Here is a 17109-nt window from a genome sequence, read left to right as displayed (position 1 = left end):
CTCAAAGGAAATAAATTTTAGGTTATCAACAGCAGCGACCAGCAACAGACATTAAACCACGTTACAGAGCTCTGCAGTACATTCATCACCACCTATCCCACTGATCATGTATTTCTAGCACTCTTAAATGAGTAGGTTGTTAATAATGCAAACACTATATTGCTGATCAAACTGACAACACCAACAACATTAACAGAAAAAAATTACACACATTAATGGTCCGTTCAGTTGTAAATTTTAAGTTCACTTTGGATCATGGATAATCCCCTAGACAACAAACCCCCACTTAACACATCATAAACATATTCCAAAAGTACCCAAACCAGATTAACCATCAAAACAATCTCTTTACCTTACCTGAAAGCACAGAGAACAACACTACCAGGTAAGACGTTCAACGAGTACGAGGATTACGAATGATAGACAGAGACTTTCATCGTTCAAAAAATCAATAACCTGATATCTAGAGCAGACTAACCTCTTTAATAGCACTGGTTAGTTTTCTAATCCTCTCTTTAGTTTCCCTGATGCAGGCTTTCTTCTCTTTCATCAGTCTCTGTAGCATGTCTGCCTGATCTCTCTTTAAAGTCTGGATTCTCATATTGTAGTACATCTTCTTCTTCACCACGGTAGCCTGACGGAACAGAAACAACATGTTTACATTTCAGAGAATGCTGGAGAACAGCAACCTTGCACAAATACTTGTCATTAACTTCATTAGAATTCACTCTTCCATCCTCCCCTCCCCCCCCCCCCCCCTCTCTCTCTGCATATTAGAAATTTTCGGTTGCTTGCTTTATATCTAGAGTAAAAAACTTTCTTTTTATTCAGGCCTTTTGTTTGTCTGTATTAGTGTATATCCAAAATTTGTCGTTGTGAAATGCTTCAGATTCTAGTTTTTTTGTGGAGTTTAATGGAGCATGATATAAATGTTACATCATTGCAGCTATTTTCATGATTTCCAATACCTGTTAGAGTGATAAGGACAATCTTGTTCCTAGGTGTTCACAGACCTTTCACGTTGTACACAAAGTATGCATTGGTCAATTAATGTTAACATATCAAAGGTTACTGGAATAATATGAATTTGTTGACATATTACTGACTTCATAGTTACTGCTTCTGGTAAACAACCCATAATGTAAGGAAGGTTTGACCCCTGCTCAGAAAGAGATAATTTTGTAAAGTCCTTGTATTTTTGAGGTAACTGGTATAAAATCCCCTTCTAGGCACCCATGCTTTTTAATTTTTAAAATAACAATTTTTGCATTGGCAAATCTCCAACAAAATTGTCACCCTTAACTGTTTGTTGAGCAAAATATGTGACCGTCTTAATTTATAGCATTACCTCTGCCATTTCCCTCATAGTTTTGTTGCAAACATCGTAAGAATCGAGTCGTTCCAAGCCCGGAAGGTGGTAGAGTACATGAGTTGAGTAGTTACAGAGGTAACAGACAGGGTTGGGTGCATACAGAGGGTCCTTTAAACCTAAAACTTTCAACCCTGGTAATCTTATCAGGTGAGTTAGCTCCTAATAATGACAAAAAGAAAGAAACAATTCATCACAACACATGTCATGGATGCTAGGACTTAAACGAAAGAGTAAATAAATTAATTAGTTCTTATCGTAACTCATTAATGAATTAGAATAAATTGAAATTTTACACAAACTATAAGGTCTCATAATATGTGTAATAGTCTTGACTGGCAAATGTAAATAAACTAATATGTTTACGACTGAAAATAATATTGAAGAGGGCAAACAGTGGAATTTTTAGTTTACAATGACAAAAGGTGGTTGCATTTCCTTAATACAATTATCTACTTAATTCCACTTTTCACCAGAATCACTCAGGTAAAGTTGTGTCATAAATGGTTTTAAGTATGAAGGAGTCTTTTCTTGCTTAATTAATGACAAAAAACAACACCAAGCAAGATACTTGTAGGTAAGTATTCTAAGGCCTATTGGCACTTGCTATGACTGGAATGACAGCCCTGTATAGGCTAGATGCCTTCCCTTGAAATGTTAACAGACTATCACATGGCTGAAACTGTGACGTTTATACGACTGACTAACAATAAATTGTGGCTGTTATCAGACTATTTGCATGTTGGGTGACACTCATTCACTTATACCCACAAACAGCAGTTTTAAAGATCATTCGGCAAATTTGATGTCAGTTCTTTTAGCTTATTTCTAGCCCTGATACAGAATAAAAGCATACAAGTTACTTAATATGTAAATAAACAGATAATGCAGCATGGCTTACCTTAAGTGTAGAAATGTTATTCCCAGACAAATTTAAATTTGCCAAGCTGTTATGACTGTCAAGAGAATGGCCTATAAAGAATGGCACATACAAAAAAAGAAGATTAATGACAATAAATTGCAATTTTAATGGCACTCCTATGTATAAACAATGTGTATTATAGCCGTACAACTATCCAGTAAAGAAGGAGGGGGTCGGGTGGGGGGGGGTGGCTAACACCTTCCACAATGAACAGATAATCATGGATTTACATATGCCTCTTACAAGACAAAACTCTATATCAATAAAAAACATCGAAAATTGAATAGACAGTTTTTTAAAGAGTCATTGAAACCAAACAAATTACACTTCCAAAATATTGAGTATAAACAGAAACATCATATCAACAAATTATATGCAATAAGCAACTTTTATGAGCAGTCAATGCATCGCACGGTTAACTCTTATAAACTACATGCAGCTGTTGTTTTAATATCAAACATTAGATGGTGACCATTTGTCCCTATCTCCAATAGGACAAAACTCATCCCATTGTGCCATTTGAAATCCATGTGTCTCTTTCTTCCAGTTTGTCTTGAATCAAAATCATGAAAAATGTAGCATGTTGTATTTCTAAATAATCACACTCTGAGAATGATGTTTAAACCATTTAAGAATTGAGAAAGGTAAGTTGATAACAACAACTAATACCCCAATTTAATGACATGTTATCTATTTCTTCAGGCGCAACCTGCAATCTAGAAACCCTGTGCCACACTGCCTGCCCTGCTGTTTAGTAGATTTACAGGTGCTATGTTCCGATTAAAAACAGATGCTTGGAAGCAGAACTTGCTTTTAGTTGCATCATAAAAATTTACATAAAAAGTGACGTTGAAAAGCAACAAATACACTATTTTCAGACCTGATAGAGAGTTCAAATAAGACTACTATTCATGCTGAACAAAAAACAAAATCCATTTTAGTCATTTTACCAATTTTGGGTGAATAACTTCATCAAATGTGGTCCACCTTACCGATCAACATCCAAACAATACAAAACTCTGGCACAACGGTGGTAACTAACTTTACATCACTGTGATATCACAATTTCTCTCACAATCTTTAATACAAACCTATCTTTTCAATCTTGTTTCCAGCAACATTTAGATCCTTCAGTTTGGATAGCTCACTCAGTCCCTGCAACATTGAAGAAAATCAATCAATCAATAAATCAATCATTCAATCAATCAGTGGCATAGCCAGTGGGGGGCAGGGGGGCGGGAGCCCCCCAGTTGAAACGCTCGCCCCCCACTTGCCCCCCCAATGGAATTATTGACTGAGAAAAAAAAACTTGAATGCACACTAAATATGTTACTGGGCCTATGTGCATATTACCATGGTTTTTATGTAATTTTTATTCTTTACCTTTTACCTAATTCTCTATCTGCAAAATTGGGTGGCCAAAATAAAAATCACTTCCGTGGGAACATTGCCTTGAAAAAGAATTTGACCCAAGCAGCAGCGCAAAAAACGCCACTGTCTCTGTATTGTCAAATGTGGAAACGGGTTGGCAATTTAATTAAACGGTCTCCGTGGCACTCACAAGCGGAGGCTACGTTCAGTTTCCCTGATCCCTGGATTGTGTTCCGAAATGATTCAAACGTGAGTGGTGTGTATGGCAGAATGAATATCACAGTATTTAGAAACAATTTGCATTTTGACTGAAACTTACCGTACAACAAGTTTTGCTATGCCTACGCGACCAATCGCGCTGTGTTTCTTGGGTTAGGTACATTCAACACAGAACAGCCTAGAATATACGTTTGTGTTTCCGTATTGAGCTCATAGGCCCAATAAGGTGACCAGACGTCCCCGATTTTGGGGGACAGCCCCCGATTACAGTGTGCTGTCCCCGATGAACAAGTGTCCCCGAAAATGTCCCCGATTTGTCAAAATGTTCAGGAATTTCGAAAATATCCCACATTATTAGTAAAATAATTGTAAAAAGGGGAGGGGGACAGCCCCTTCCCTTAAACCCCTCCCCCATATCAGTCACGCAATAAATGTCCCCGATTTCAGTCACGAAAATATGGTCACCTTATCATAAGGCGCGAAATTCGTCGAAAAGTTCGCAGACAGTCATCAGAATAGGCGAATTAACCTTCGCTAGACTGTTTGAGTGAGCCCTAGACAGTGCAAAAGAAGGGCCCAAAGGGGGAATGTTAACATCTTTTGTTGATTGGGGGGGGGGGTGGTTGCACTCCCAGGCAAGTCAGATATCATGCTGATCATCTTTGAATACTGACAGAAAGAGCATAGTCTATTCAGATTTTAAAGAGAATTATCGATGACTTTTTCAGTGATCTGTTTTATCGTTAATAATACCTATGTGGAAATAACATAAAACGTCAGCTAACTAGAGTGACCATCTGTACCCTACATTGCTGACACAATACCCGATTTGCCACAGTTTGTCATGCAAACTGTTTGGTATGTCTTTTGTACTAGCTTAGTCTGCCCCACTAATCAGACCCTTCGCCCCCCCTTTGCCCCCCCCCCCAGATGGAAAAGTCTGGCTATGCCATTGCAATCAATTAATCAGACTATCAGCTACTCAAAATATTTGTGCTTGTAAATCATAATGGAGAAGATTCATAACCAAAATATATATTATCACAATAATCATGCCAGTGACATGGTGAACCGAAGCATTGCTGGAGGTGCATTCAGGAAAACACCAGTTTTCTAACTGAGATGTTCTTACAAACTATAACTGATATTACGTCACCTAATGCATAGGAACTACTAGATTGCTATCCTAAATGATGTGTTCATTTATTGACTGTGGCAAACGTGGATAACAACTTCAGGCTCTAAGTTACAGTCTGCACAGAAAGAAACTTTGTTTTTCAAGCTGAATTTAAATTGTTACCATTATAAAGGTGGCACAAATTGACACTATAACAAATGTGTCATGTTGCTTAGTGGAAGACCAGCTAGTGTCAAATTATTATAAAAGTAGACACAAAATAATAATAGTAATATGTTCCAGATTTCCAAGTGTCTTCCCTTAATCAAGTAACACAGCCACTATAAGCTTGCTTCTGACTTTAAAGGAATGTTTTGGAACCATCTTTGCAGTTTTTCAAAAGTCTCGACATATTTTTAAGAATACTAAGACTAAAACATTACACTGAAGTTTATCATTGTACTCCTCTAAATTTAACCCAAAACACAACATCTCAAGCTCCCATTTTAAAGTACCTCAATATTGATGATGTTATTCCTTGCCAGCCACAATGTCTCTAGTTCCTTGAGATGAGAGATGTTTTCCATCTTACTGATATTGTTGCCGTAAAGGAACATTCGCGTTATCGTTTTGCAGCCTTCTAGTCCTTGAATACCCTGAATGAAAAGAAGTAAAGATTAAAACTAGTTAACTTCTTTCTCTTCTCTTATTTTTTCAAGCCACTGCTTATTTCAATCAAATTAATATCATAACAGTCATATCTTCACACTAAAGACTAAGTTTATGACTGAAATAATGAGAAAGCATAAGGGGAAAATAGCTGCTAACAAACTGTTGTTCTAGTAAGAACAGTAAAAAAATTATACAGCCAGTGTAGGTAAATGTATAAGAATTTCAAAGGTGGTTTGACATTGTTATTATACTAGGACCTTCTTCAAAAGGAGATTCAAAAATTTTCCAGTCTAAATGTCAGTAGCCCACTACTGTTTAATGATGAGATACTAAGGATGGTTTGAACAAACGCTGGAAGTTTTTGTGCACTTTTGGATTGTCCAACTCGTCCATGTTTCACATTTATTTTCATTTTGCCTTGGTCATTTATTTCCATTACAATCAACTGTATTGTTCAAAGTATCCTTTTTGAGATCTGGGTTTAGGATTCACAAATGATTTCTAGTTTACTAGCATCATGACTGACCAATATAGTAAGGCAGTATACATCATGTCCATAGCCTAGCTGTTAAGGGTGAATGAGTGCATACAGAGCAGGAGGCCTGGGTTTGAATCCTGATTGGGGCTGGAAGTTTTTTCACTGCTCTGTATTTTCCAGGTTATCGCTGCTTTCATATAAATGTGTATACAATACATACAGGGATGTGCTCAGGAATATTTGAGTGCCGGGCAGATTGTGCGGTAGCGTGATCCACACCCTGGAATAGGGATCTCATGGGTGGGGTACCCCCTCCCCACTGGACAAATTTTGCACATGAAGTATGCTTAGGTGGTGCTATTTTTCCTATTCTGTGCCATGTATTCTCCCAACTTTTGGTTATGGTAAAATTTGTTAAATTATCATCAAAAAAGTGCCGGGCGGAAATGTTTAAAATACTGTTTGTGCTGGGGGGCATTCAGAACTGCTGGGCGCAGTCGCCCAGTGCCGCCCAGTGTGAGCACATCCCTGTAAATGTAAGTCTATGTACAGGCAGTTGTCATGTTCTTGCTACCTATACAGCCAGCAAGATATGATTAATGGCAAAATTTCTTCTCGCATGTTTTCCTTACTTGTAATTTACAGTCACATATCCAAATCTCCTTCAGCTTATTCAGACAAGACAACCCTTCAATCTTTCTCACTTCCTGGTCCATTACTTTCAACAGGGTCAGGTTTGGGAAAAACTTTGTCCCAACGATGCGAGTGAATCCAGTAAAGAAGAACTCCAGCTCTGTTATGCTCTCCCCGCCTCCTTTTGAGAGTTGGCCGTAGCTGATGCCATTAGAGGAGCACTTCAAGGGTAAAAACAAAGAGATGGAGTCTGCTATTGTACATGGTTCAATACTTTCGTAGCTAAATAGCACACTGTGACTCTTACACAATGATAGTACGTTCAAAAATAATGTTATGTACAGATGGTTTCCAATAGTACATGCTGAACCTACTTCCACCTCCTTACGCCCTTCCTGATCCCCCTCATCATTGCCCTGCACAGTGTCACTCATTCAATAAATGCATGTATACTTAGTATCTAGACATGATTGGACTTTATAATGTTATTCTATACTTGAAATTACACTTTACATCTGGTGAATTACTGTATCACACTGGAGTCAAAGTTGCCGTATAGGGATGTAAATCTTGCAATTATAGTGTTTTGAAGGTGTTTCAGCGATCAAGTATATTTGAAATGTGTCTGAACGAAAACTAATGTTATAGCTGATTTCGTGATTAGAAGAAGAATCTACAAAGATATATTTCTTTGCAATGTAAATAATTCAAGAACAGTTCCATATATTTGTGACTCAGAGCTTTCCTCCCACAAGCTTAAATATCAAAGCATCCATAACTGATATGTTTTTACATCGCAAGAAAAGTTCATAATAGTCAATGTACACAGTAAGTTCAGTATGTTTGAGTTTAACTTCTTACCAATTCCTTGAGGAAGTCATCATCTTCTTTGTTGGACAGTAAACGGTCATCCTGATTGCTGTTGTCTTCTGCCATTGTTTGACAAATACCTTTTCTCACATGCCTTTGTATTTCATGAACATCTCTAGGACAAAGCATACAAAAGGTTTGACCTAATTTGAGACTCGTCCAGGAAAGGAGTCTAGGAACTTCATTAGGGAGCAGCTCCCATAGTTTGCATCATGATCATATAAACATTATTACAGGCTCTTAGTTTTCAATTGTCCTAAAAACCTAAAGAAAATGTTAACATATTCTCTGGGACAAAGCAAGAAAATTAATTGTTCTGATTTCCATTCTGGCGACAAACATATGTTCAGAGAACTTCATGAGAAACCAGTCCCCGTTGTTTTTACAGGTTGTTACCTTAAAATGAAAAGGTGGAAAGACACTTATGACTACTAAAGGATTGAAACCAGTGACATCTTGGTAACAAATCCAGAGTTTGAAACTTTCAATAAACAAATTTAAGTTTGTTCCAATTTCCAGGCTTGGAACAATCAGAATTTATTGGATATCGAGAGAAAGTAGCCCTGATAGATGTGCAATATTTAAATTGCTATTAGCTTTCATTTTGGCTTGGGCTGTTTAACAAGTTATAACAAGACTAATTGCACATGCTGTAGTTGAATGCCTCAGATTAACTAAGATATCTATGTGGTTACAACCATTTGGTAGCTCTTAATTAGTGAGTATAGGGCCTAGGCCTAACTACAAAATTGGTTTGATAAAAGACAAGTTTGTGTCACATACATTTTCTTAACTAACACTATCATTGGCCCCAATCATATCCTAGTGAGTTTAACATTAAGGAAGTTTTCAAAAAGACCAAGCCCAAAGGTTCCCCAGGAGTGGCTACGCTGAATACTTCCTTGGATACCTTGCAGTATAGTCAGTATTGCGAAGTTCGGAACACTGCGAAGTTCGGACACCCTAAGAAATACACAATTTCACCATGAAAACATATAGCAACAGCCAATTTCACGAAAAACTACAAAGCTACAGTTATTTTCTCTCCAAAATGACCCATGTGTAAGTAAGTACTTACATATTTATCAATAAAATGACGGAGATCTATGAAGTCTGTTATAATTACTGAAAGAGCAACTGCGCCACTAATTTTATCGCCAGCGCCACACTGTGGGTTGGGTGTCCGAACTTCGCAATACTCTAGCAAAGAAATACCAGTTCCACAATCACGAAGAATCTTCTTGAAATACAACATGAAAACAGTTTGCAGGAAAGAAAGTTTGGCCGTGTATCGTAATATAACACAATTCTCCCACCATATCAAGTATATTTTCAGGTGATTTAGACCAGAAGATATAGTTTTGGGGTGTTTTAAGGCTTAGGTGTCCGAACTTCGAAGTGTCCATGCTATTATAATGAGATCCATTAATCTTTGTTGTACTGTATGGGCACTGTGTGTACGTTTGACAGTGTAGTCGGCTACACAATGGACTTGCGTGTTGGAGGGGTAATCTATAGTTGTACCCCTTTCCATATTTGCCATTTCAGTTAAGTATTGTCCCATCAGACTGTGGCAAATTCATGATTTAGCACAATGTAACCTAGGCCTAAGTTAGAGCTGTAGTGTAGCCTAGCTTAAGTGTGGTTTGGCTACTGTTATAAAGCCTGGTACTTGTGACAGTCTAAATAAAACTGTTAAATTTTCATTAGAATGCCATCATAACGAGAGTAATTATAAGTTATGTAGCTGTCTTTTGTATCTCTCAAGTCAAAATGTTACTGTTAGGCATAACGTTGGCCTACAGTACGTTACATACGCTAAGTATATCGTGAAACTGGGACTGTAACTTACTATGTTTCAATACAAGGAACCCTTGAATGACCGTCTGAGATAAGGAACTCTGGAATTACACAATCAACGCATGAGTTAGTCCTCAATAAGTTTTTTAAAGTCCTCCAAGCAGCTATTCATGTATAATTGACGACAAAAACTAAAGCACAAGTTATTTTCGTTAGGAAAATACGATGAAAAACCTAAGTTACAACCAAATATGAGCTTTTCCAGTTTCCATGGTGTTAGGGGGAACATACACATAAAATGATCACAATTACTTCGTGTTATGTGTGGAGCTCCTTTACAAAGTAATCACTGTTGGCGCAAACGTTTGCGTTACAACAGAAAAGATGACCCAGTCCAGGACTGGGGCATTACAGACCTGCAAAACATTTTTTTTTAAGGAAACACTGGATTATATACAGGTTTGATTAAAATGGTCAATCTGTCATTCTTTATTATACGATTGTAGTCGCTTTTGTTACTTATTTACTGTACCAAAGTGGCGAGGCTTTGAACGTTTAATATTCTTGCTTAGCGGAGGGGCTCATGTCTCATGGTGAGGATACAACGAGGAGAGTGTTATTATAGTCATTTATGAGATTTACTACATCTTAACTTGTCCCCTCTCGAATCCACCCAACGCCAATAAACAGACATGCACACCATTGTCGCACTCAGACACGAGTATTCTAGGTCTAGGGGTACCTATAGACATTTGTGTTTAAAGGGCCCAGTGCTCTTCTAGGGGGGGGGGGGGAGGGGGCTGTCAGGCAGGCATAACCTATTTTCTCAAAGCAAAACTTTGAGGAGGAGGGGGGGGGGCTGCCAGATGTTTGGGGAAAATTCCGCCGCCCACGAACCGCCACGGCCGTTGCTACGACACTGCTGTAGGCCCTTTAAATATTTTCTTTTTTTGCGCTGTGACGGCATGCTACTGTGTATGTGGGTGGATTTTGTTTAAAGATTTCATATATTTTATTTCAAAATTTATAAATTCACCCACATACACATTGATAACTACAATTAAGGGTAGTTATATGGACGGTCGGACTGCGTTTTGTATGACGTCTGCTACATGCAGTTAAGTGGAAACTTCGATGTAATCCTGTCTATAGAATTTAGGAGAAATCGATGAAACAAGAAAGGGTATGTCGGCAAGTATATAGTTTCATAAGCCCCAAAGCTGGCATAGAAATACAAGTCTGCATTTGCCGAGACTGCAAGTTTTTAGGCACATCATTTCCGAACTCTTCATATAATTGACAATACGTATACCCTGGAACAAATCTAGACAAGTTGGATTAACGACTATGTAGCCATCTGATCTGGAAAAACAATCCACTTCGAATTTAATAGAGGATTTGTGTATAATGCGTTTGTCTATTCAATCCCCCCCCCCCACCTTCACCTTCCCCGAGTAAGGTGTAAGTGAGTCACAGCCCAGGAGCCCAGGGTCAATCAGGGAAACATGGGACAAAGACAATTTTCATAATTGTTTTCTTAAACGTGAATACTTGAAATAAGGGGTCATACTTACCCGCCCCTCCCCTATCTTCACATCAGGCCTGCAGGTGCATTACAGATACTTTTCAAGTCATAATTTATTCAATCATGAGATGTAACAGCTTATAAATTACCTTGGTACATAATCTCACAGTACTGTAATAAATATGGCATACGGGTTAGGTGGGCATGGAAGACTCCCAGACTCCTGTCTGAGTTTTGTCCCTCGCAAATTCTGTACCTTAGGTTTGTAAACAGTGGCGGCACCAGAAATATCAAAGTAAGTATGGGGAGGGGGCGGGGGTCGGGGGGTCGAACACTAAGGGGTGAGGTTAAAACTTCGGAAGTGCTAAAACGCACCTGCATCAAATGCATATCACGGGGAAACTTTAGGGGGCTAGAGAGCACGTCCTACCCCGTCCCACCCAACACATCGATGAATCAAACTTTAAGTTATGAAAACTTTTGCGTGAAATTCAAAAGTGTAACAACAAGTTTTTGTCATATTACCAAGGCTTTACGTTCACCCAATTAAAGAGCGATGCTGATCGATTACCATCACTGTTGGAATATAAGATATAATGGCATAATATCGATGGTTCATAATGTGGCAATAACCTTATCCTAGTGGCGTAGTTATATACGGGCCTTGTGAGTGGAGGATGGGAGAAGAGGAAAAGGGATTAGCCTAAAGGATTCCGTTCTGATTGGCTGAATAAAGTAAGATAGCTTTTCCGAGTTTAAGTCATGTGATAGTTGTATAACATCATGGGTTGTCCAACCTTTTGCAGAGGAGGGCCACATGGAATGATTATGATGAAGGAAGGGCCGCATGAACCCTACGCTCAATTTTTTGCCTGAAGCCCAAGGCAACAAAATGTGAACACTGCGCGCGGAGCGCACTGATTTATTTTCCTTCCTGATAAAACAGATGAATAAAGTCCAGCCGGCACCCCCCCCCCCCCCCCTCTCCGCTGAGAGAGTGTCACACAAACTGACCTGTATGCATTTTTTGGACATAGAAGGTTCGAATGATTGATTTTATAGCTTCAACTTGTTATCAATAAATCTGCTCACTAAATTTCGCACCGTAGAGCATCTCTGGCGGGCCGGACGCAACCCTGCGGCGGGCCAGACTGTGGCCCGCGGGCCGTAAGTTGGACAACCCTGTATAACATAAAAATGTAAATACTACTTGCGAGCAGAATCTGAAGCAACCTTTTGTGAATAAGAAGATTTCACGGAATCCGTTTTATTGTACTGCTTGCTTGGAAGTCATCGATAGTATCAAGCCTATTGTACATTAACGACATTCTTACTGCTTGCTGCAATGTAAACAAAGACATTGAAGCATGAGCTTCTTGTAAATAAAGATTTTCAGATCTGTTGTTCTAAGCAGAGTAAAACAGGATGAATAGAGATTTCGTTGAAGGCAGTGTCGTCCACTGTTACCAATAGATTGTATCCAACCAAGAACACCAATTTAAGCTCGTAGAAAGTTAACTCGTCAAATGGTTCAGAGGGTAGAGCAGTGGACTGGTAACCCCGATGAACTGAGTTCGACTCCATCAATGATTATACAGTTTAAAAATTCTTTTGCTCTTTCATCAGTCCTCGCTGAAGTCTTGATATATTAACTCAACCATATAATTTACTAGCTGATGTGGTGGCCGATGCTATAGAGGGTGACGAAAGACTCATTCCTCGTCGGTCGTGTAAATCGTGGCTAGGGTTCAAGACAGGCCTCTGGCGATAATACCTCTGGCTGTGGCATGGTGCTTTTTTTGTGGCCTAGGATCCCGTACCATGTCTCCCTCGTTGTCGCAAAAGAACCCGGGAGGATGCGCAGAGGGTCGGTCAAATCGACCAAAAGCGTACTAGGTGGCGTGCGTGAATCCTTGCCTTTGGCCAGAGGTGGTGACATCTCTGCGACCGGCATGCTTGCAGCCACCGTCCACTGAATACGTGGCCTGATGAGGCGCTATTCTCCAAAAAGTGAATTTACGGATGCCTTTAAAAGCCATATTTATAAAGGATTCCGTTCTGATTGGCTGAGTAAAGTAAGATAGGGTTTCTCCGAGTTTAAGTTACGTGATGGTTGTATAACATAAAAATGCAAATAATAATCCTTAATTACATTTAACCACCCATGTGAGACTAGAAATGAACAACACCGACACACAATGTATTAGTTTTTTTAATTTTATTTTAGTACGAGTCATCAACAATAAAAAATATATTTTAGTAGTTTGGAAAAAAGACAATTTTAGAGACTTTAGAGAATTTAGAGATTTTAGAGATTCTAGATAATTCACAGCAGGCAAGTTTCAGTTGAAAAGGCGATTTTGGATCAAATTGAGAGTTAGAAAAAATAAGGTTTCTTCGAGATTCGGATACAGGAGACCGTTTGGAAGACTTCCCGTGCCGGTTAGTTGTTCGGTTATCTCGGTGCGAAGATCGTTACTGCGGTTGACGGTTTCAACGATATGGTTATGTCGGAGAGGAGGGATTATGTAGTCAGTTGCCAGAGGTAACTCAAGGGTGCAGGCTCTATTTCTGTTTGGAACGTCATTAGCCTGTATCACTGTAGAGTCAAGGCTACCATCGAAGGATGAAAACAGTAACTCCTGGTACAGTAGACGGGTTGGAAGACTTCCAGTGCCGGTGAATTGTTCGCTTATCTCGGTGCGAAGATCGTTACTGCGGTTGGCGGTTTCAACGATATGGTTGTGTCGGAGAGGACGGATGATGTAGTCAGTTGCCAGTGGTAACTCAAGGGTGCAGGCTCTATTTCTGTTTGGAACGTCATAAGCCTGTATCACTGCAGAGTCGAGGCTACCATCGCAGGATGGAAACAGTAAGTCCAGGTGGTAGGAGTCGTCGTTAAATGGATCTTCGTCTTCATCAGTCGTTAAGCCGGTAGAATACTCAAAAGAGGAGTACTCAGTTGGCTGGTAGGTAGACCCGCCAGAGCTCATCAGAATGTCATCATTATTGACGTCATCGATGACGTCATCTTCACTACTGATCGATGAATTAGAGGAAGAGAATGCCAGGCTGGAGGTGATGTCACTGGATGAACTGCTAAGGCTGGAGATGGTTGAGATGTTCTCAAAACCAAATGGAATGTCGCACACCTGCGTGAATTCAGCGCTACCAAACGAGTTTGCAAATGGTAATTCAAGGTGGTAAGGATTACCGTAATGGGACACTTCATCTTCATCGGTTTCTGAGTCCCAGGATGCCTCAAAATCAAAGAGACTGCTTTCGTCTGCCTGTGACTGGGTGTTAGACCTGTCAGATGCAAATATATCATCAGCAAATGGATCCACGTAGTCCTCTTGAGTTAAAAGCGAGGAAGAATCGGAAGGAGATACCAGGCTAGAACTCGAGTCACTGGAGGGAGGCGATAGAGTGCAGAAGTTATCAAACTCCAATGGTAAGTCAATGGCGTATGCTCCATTATTGCGTGGAATGTCGTTCTCTTGGATCGTAGAGTAGAGGCTATCATCGGATGATGGAAACAAAAGCTCGAGATGGTAGGAGTCATCTTCAAATGGATCTTCGTTTGCTTCGGTCTCTGAGTAAATGCTGTCAAATGCCACATCATCAACAGATGGTGCTGTGTAGTCCTCTTGACTAATAATTGATAAAGACAGCAGGCTGGAAGTCGAGCCACTGGTGGGAGGCGATGGAGTGCAGAAGTTATCAAAATCCAATGGTAAGTCAATGGCGTATGCTATATTATTGCGTGGAATGTCGTTCTCTTGGATCGTAGAGTAGAGGCTATCATCGGATGATGGAAACAAAAGCTCGAGATGGTAGGAGTCATCTTCAAATGGATCTTCGTTTGCTTCGGTCTCTGAGTAAATGCTGTCAAATGCCACATCATCAACAGATGGTGCTGTGTAGTCCTCTTGACTAATAATTGATAAAGACAGCATGCTGGAAGTCGAGCCACTGGTGGGAGGCGATGGAGTGCAGAAGTTATCAAACTCCAATGGTAAGTCAATGGCGTATGCTCCATTATTGCGTGGAATGTCGTTCTCTTGGATCGTAGAGTAGAGGCTATCATCGGATGATGGAAACAAAAGCTCGAGATGGTAGGAGTCATCTTCAAATGGATCTTCGTTAGCTTCGGTCTCTGAGTAAAGGCTGTCAAATGCCATGACATCATCAACAGATGGTGCGGTGTAGTCCTCTTGACTAATAATTGATAAAGACAACAGGCTGGAAGTCGAGCCACTGGAGGAAAGCGACAATCTTGAAGTGGTATCAGTAACCAATGGTAACATGCGTGCTTCGTTTCTGTATGGAACGCCGTATTTCGTGCTCGTACCACCAATGGTCGATTTACGGTTGGAAGCAGATGCAGAGGAAGTGATCTTGTCTGGTCGGTTGTGTGCAGATCTCTTTCTTTTGTTCAAGCTGCAGATGACGTCTGGTGTGACAGTGAAGAATGACGAATGACACAGAACTGGGGGCAACCGACTGAAACTGCTGACTATGGGTGAAGATGATCGACTGGAGGTGGTAACAGTTGATGAAGATAGCAGACTGGAGGTTGTGACGATGGAGGTGGTGTAGACAGATGACGAAGACTCATGACGAAATACATCTTTGATACTCCTGGCACCATGGTCAATTGTTATTGTTGGTGAATAACGAGTTGGGTGTAGGAAACGTCTACGAAACAATAGGTAAGAAACAGTTTATATTCGTTGAAAAGCTACACACTCATCTTTTTGTAATACTATAAGACTACTTTCTACACCTAATTTAATTTTAAGTCCAGTTTCAAATTTCCTGAGAGGGAGTTCCAAAAAGGGAAGGTGTGGGGAGGCCGAACCCATCCTTTTATCTTTACATATACAACTTCTTTGTTTCTCCCTAAGTTATCACAGTGGAACTATGATTAAGGTTCACATATTGGGAGGAAAGAGAAGAATCTTAGTAAGCGGTCTTTAATTTATCACGATTGCAAGGAAATGATATGATAATGAGTCGCTTTCAAATGTCAGTTATTATGTTAATTTTTTTGCCACTATTATTCATCATTATATGGATTTACCTCTGCCGGATCTCATGACCGATGTTTTCTTCAAGTGCACGAGTGTGATACGAGGTAGATCCCCATGGCAATAGCTGAACAGTTCTAGATATGCTGTTCTGTTCGATGTTCTTGTCCTTAGGAATGCCACCGTCAGCTAAAGTGAGTTGAAAAGGAATATGTATGTATAATCTGATTTTGGATCTACAAATGAATAATGAGATGGATAGGAATATCCAAGATATAAAGTTAGCTTAAGACATGTAACGGAGACAGATTAACTAGACAATGTAAAGAAATTCAACCTGTGACTATTTGGTTGGCCTCTTAAAGAAGAATCCATTAACTTATGTTTTGTTCTTAACGAATATACTGACCAGCTTCGAAACAATTAAGTGAAATTGCGGGGAAGATGATAACTGAAGTTAACATTTAAGGAGGTGTGATGTGCATATATAAACAATTAATGTTAAGATGTTGGTTCTTCGCTTGAAAATCAAATTAACATATTACTAAATTACACAGTGAAGGTACATATAAATCTACAGAAGTCGCAGCCTATAAGAATAATTCTTACCATTATCATAGAGGGCGGGAAGGTGTTCATTTGGATCATGATTTCTGTTCGAGAGTCGCCTCATGTATATATGAAGCACGATATGGATGATCATACCTGAAATACAAGAACATAAAAAGTAATTAGAAGAACAATTAATGAAGTTTAAATAGTTACTTATTTCAATGTGATAACATTCTTACGAGATCAACCCACACGAGACTTACCACAAATTAGAACAAACAGGAAGGTGGTCACTTGAAGATCAGTGAGGGCGTCCTTCAGTCGATCATTCTTGGTAGTAATTGAGCAAGTCATATTCCATTGATAATCCATTGAGTTCTCAATTGGAATCTGCTCGAAGTAACAAATCATACCAAAGAAGACTTGATTAACTAAGGAGATGAATTCTCTATGAAAGACTAGCAACTGGTCCACCGATGACGAAAGGATGTTAAAGATGTACTTTGCCAATGAGTATAATGCCATGAATCCTGCTCTAGTGTGCACGG

The 17109-nt window shown here is 39.5% G+C and overlaps 2 protein-coding genes across 3 annotated transcripts in view; both read right to left on the bottom strand.

Annotated features, from left to right (window-relative positions):
- Positions 1-9735, bottom strand: part of LOC139970803 (leucine-rich repeat-containing protein 9-like) — a 33378-nt gene extending 23643 nt beyond the window's left edge. For both annotated transcript variants that reach the window (XM_071976812.1, XM_071976813.1), the window contains exons 1-8: positions 9504-9735; positions 7643-7766; positions 6781-7002; positions 5514-5654; positions 3383-3446; positions 2271-2341; positions 1349-1531; positions 479-634 (exon numbers count right to left, since the gene is read on the bottom strand). In XM_071976812.1, coding sequence (XP_071832913.1) covers positions 479-634; positions 1349-1531; positions 2271-2341; positions 3383-3446; positions 5514-5654; positions 6781-7002; positions 7643-7717 — 912 coding nt within the window. In that variant the 5' untranslated portion in view covers positions 7718-7766; positions 9504-9735. The remainder of the gene's footprint in view (positions 1-478; positions 635-1348; positions 1532-2270; positions 2342-3382; positions 3447-5513; positions 5655-6780; positions 7003-7642; positions 7767-9503) is intronic.
- A 2916-nt stretch (positions 9736-12651) lies between these two features.
- On the bottom strand, positions 12652-16715 carry LOC139971337 (uncharacterized). Its single transcript, XM_071977690.1, has 3 exons — positions 16619-16715; positions 16063-16198; positions 12652-15677 (listed from the first exon to the last, which is right to left on the bottom strand). Exons 1-3 carry the CDS (start codon positions 16710-16712, stop codon positions 13319-13321), a joined length of 2589 nt encoding a protein of 862 aa, XP_071833791.1. The 5' UTR covers positions 16713-16715; the 3' UTR covers positions 12652-13318.
- Positions 16716-17109: the final 394 nt, after the last annotated feature.

The sequence above is a fragment of the Apostichopus japonicus genome, chromosome 8 (assembly GCF_037975245.1).
Source record: "Apostichopus japonicus isolate 1M-3 chromosome 8, ASM3797524v1, whole genome shotgun sequence".
Taxonomy (NCBI): Eukaryota; Metazoa; Echinodermata; class Holothuroidea; order Aspidochirotida; family Stichopodidae; genus Apostichopus; species Apostichopus japonicus.
This window is presented reverse-complemented; position numbering and strand designations above follow the sequence as displayed.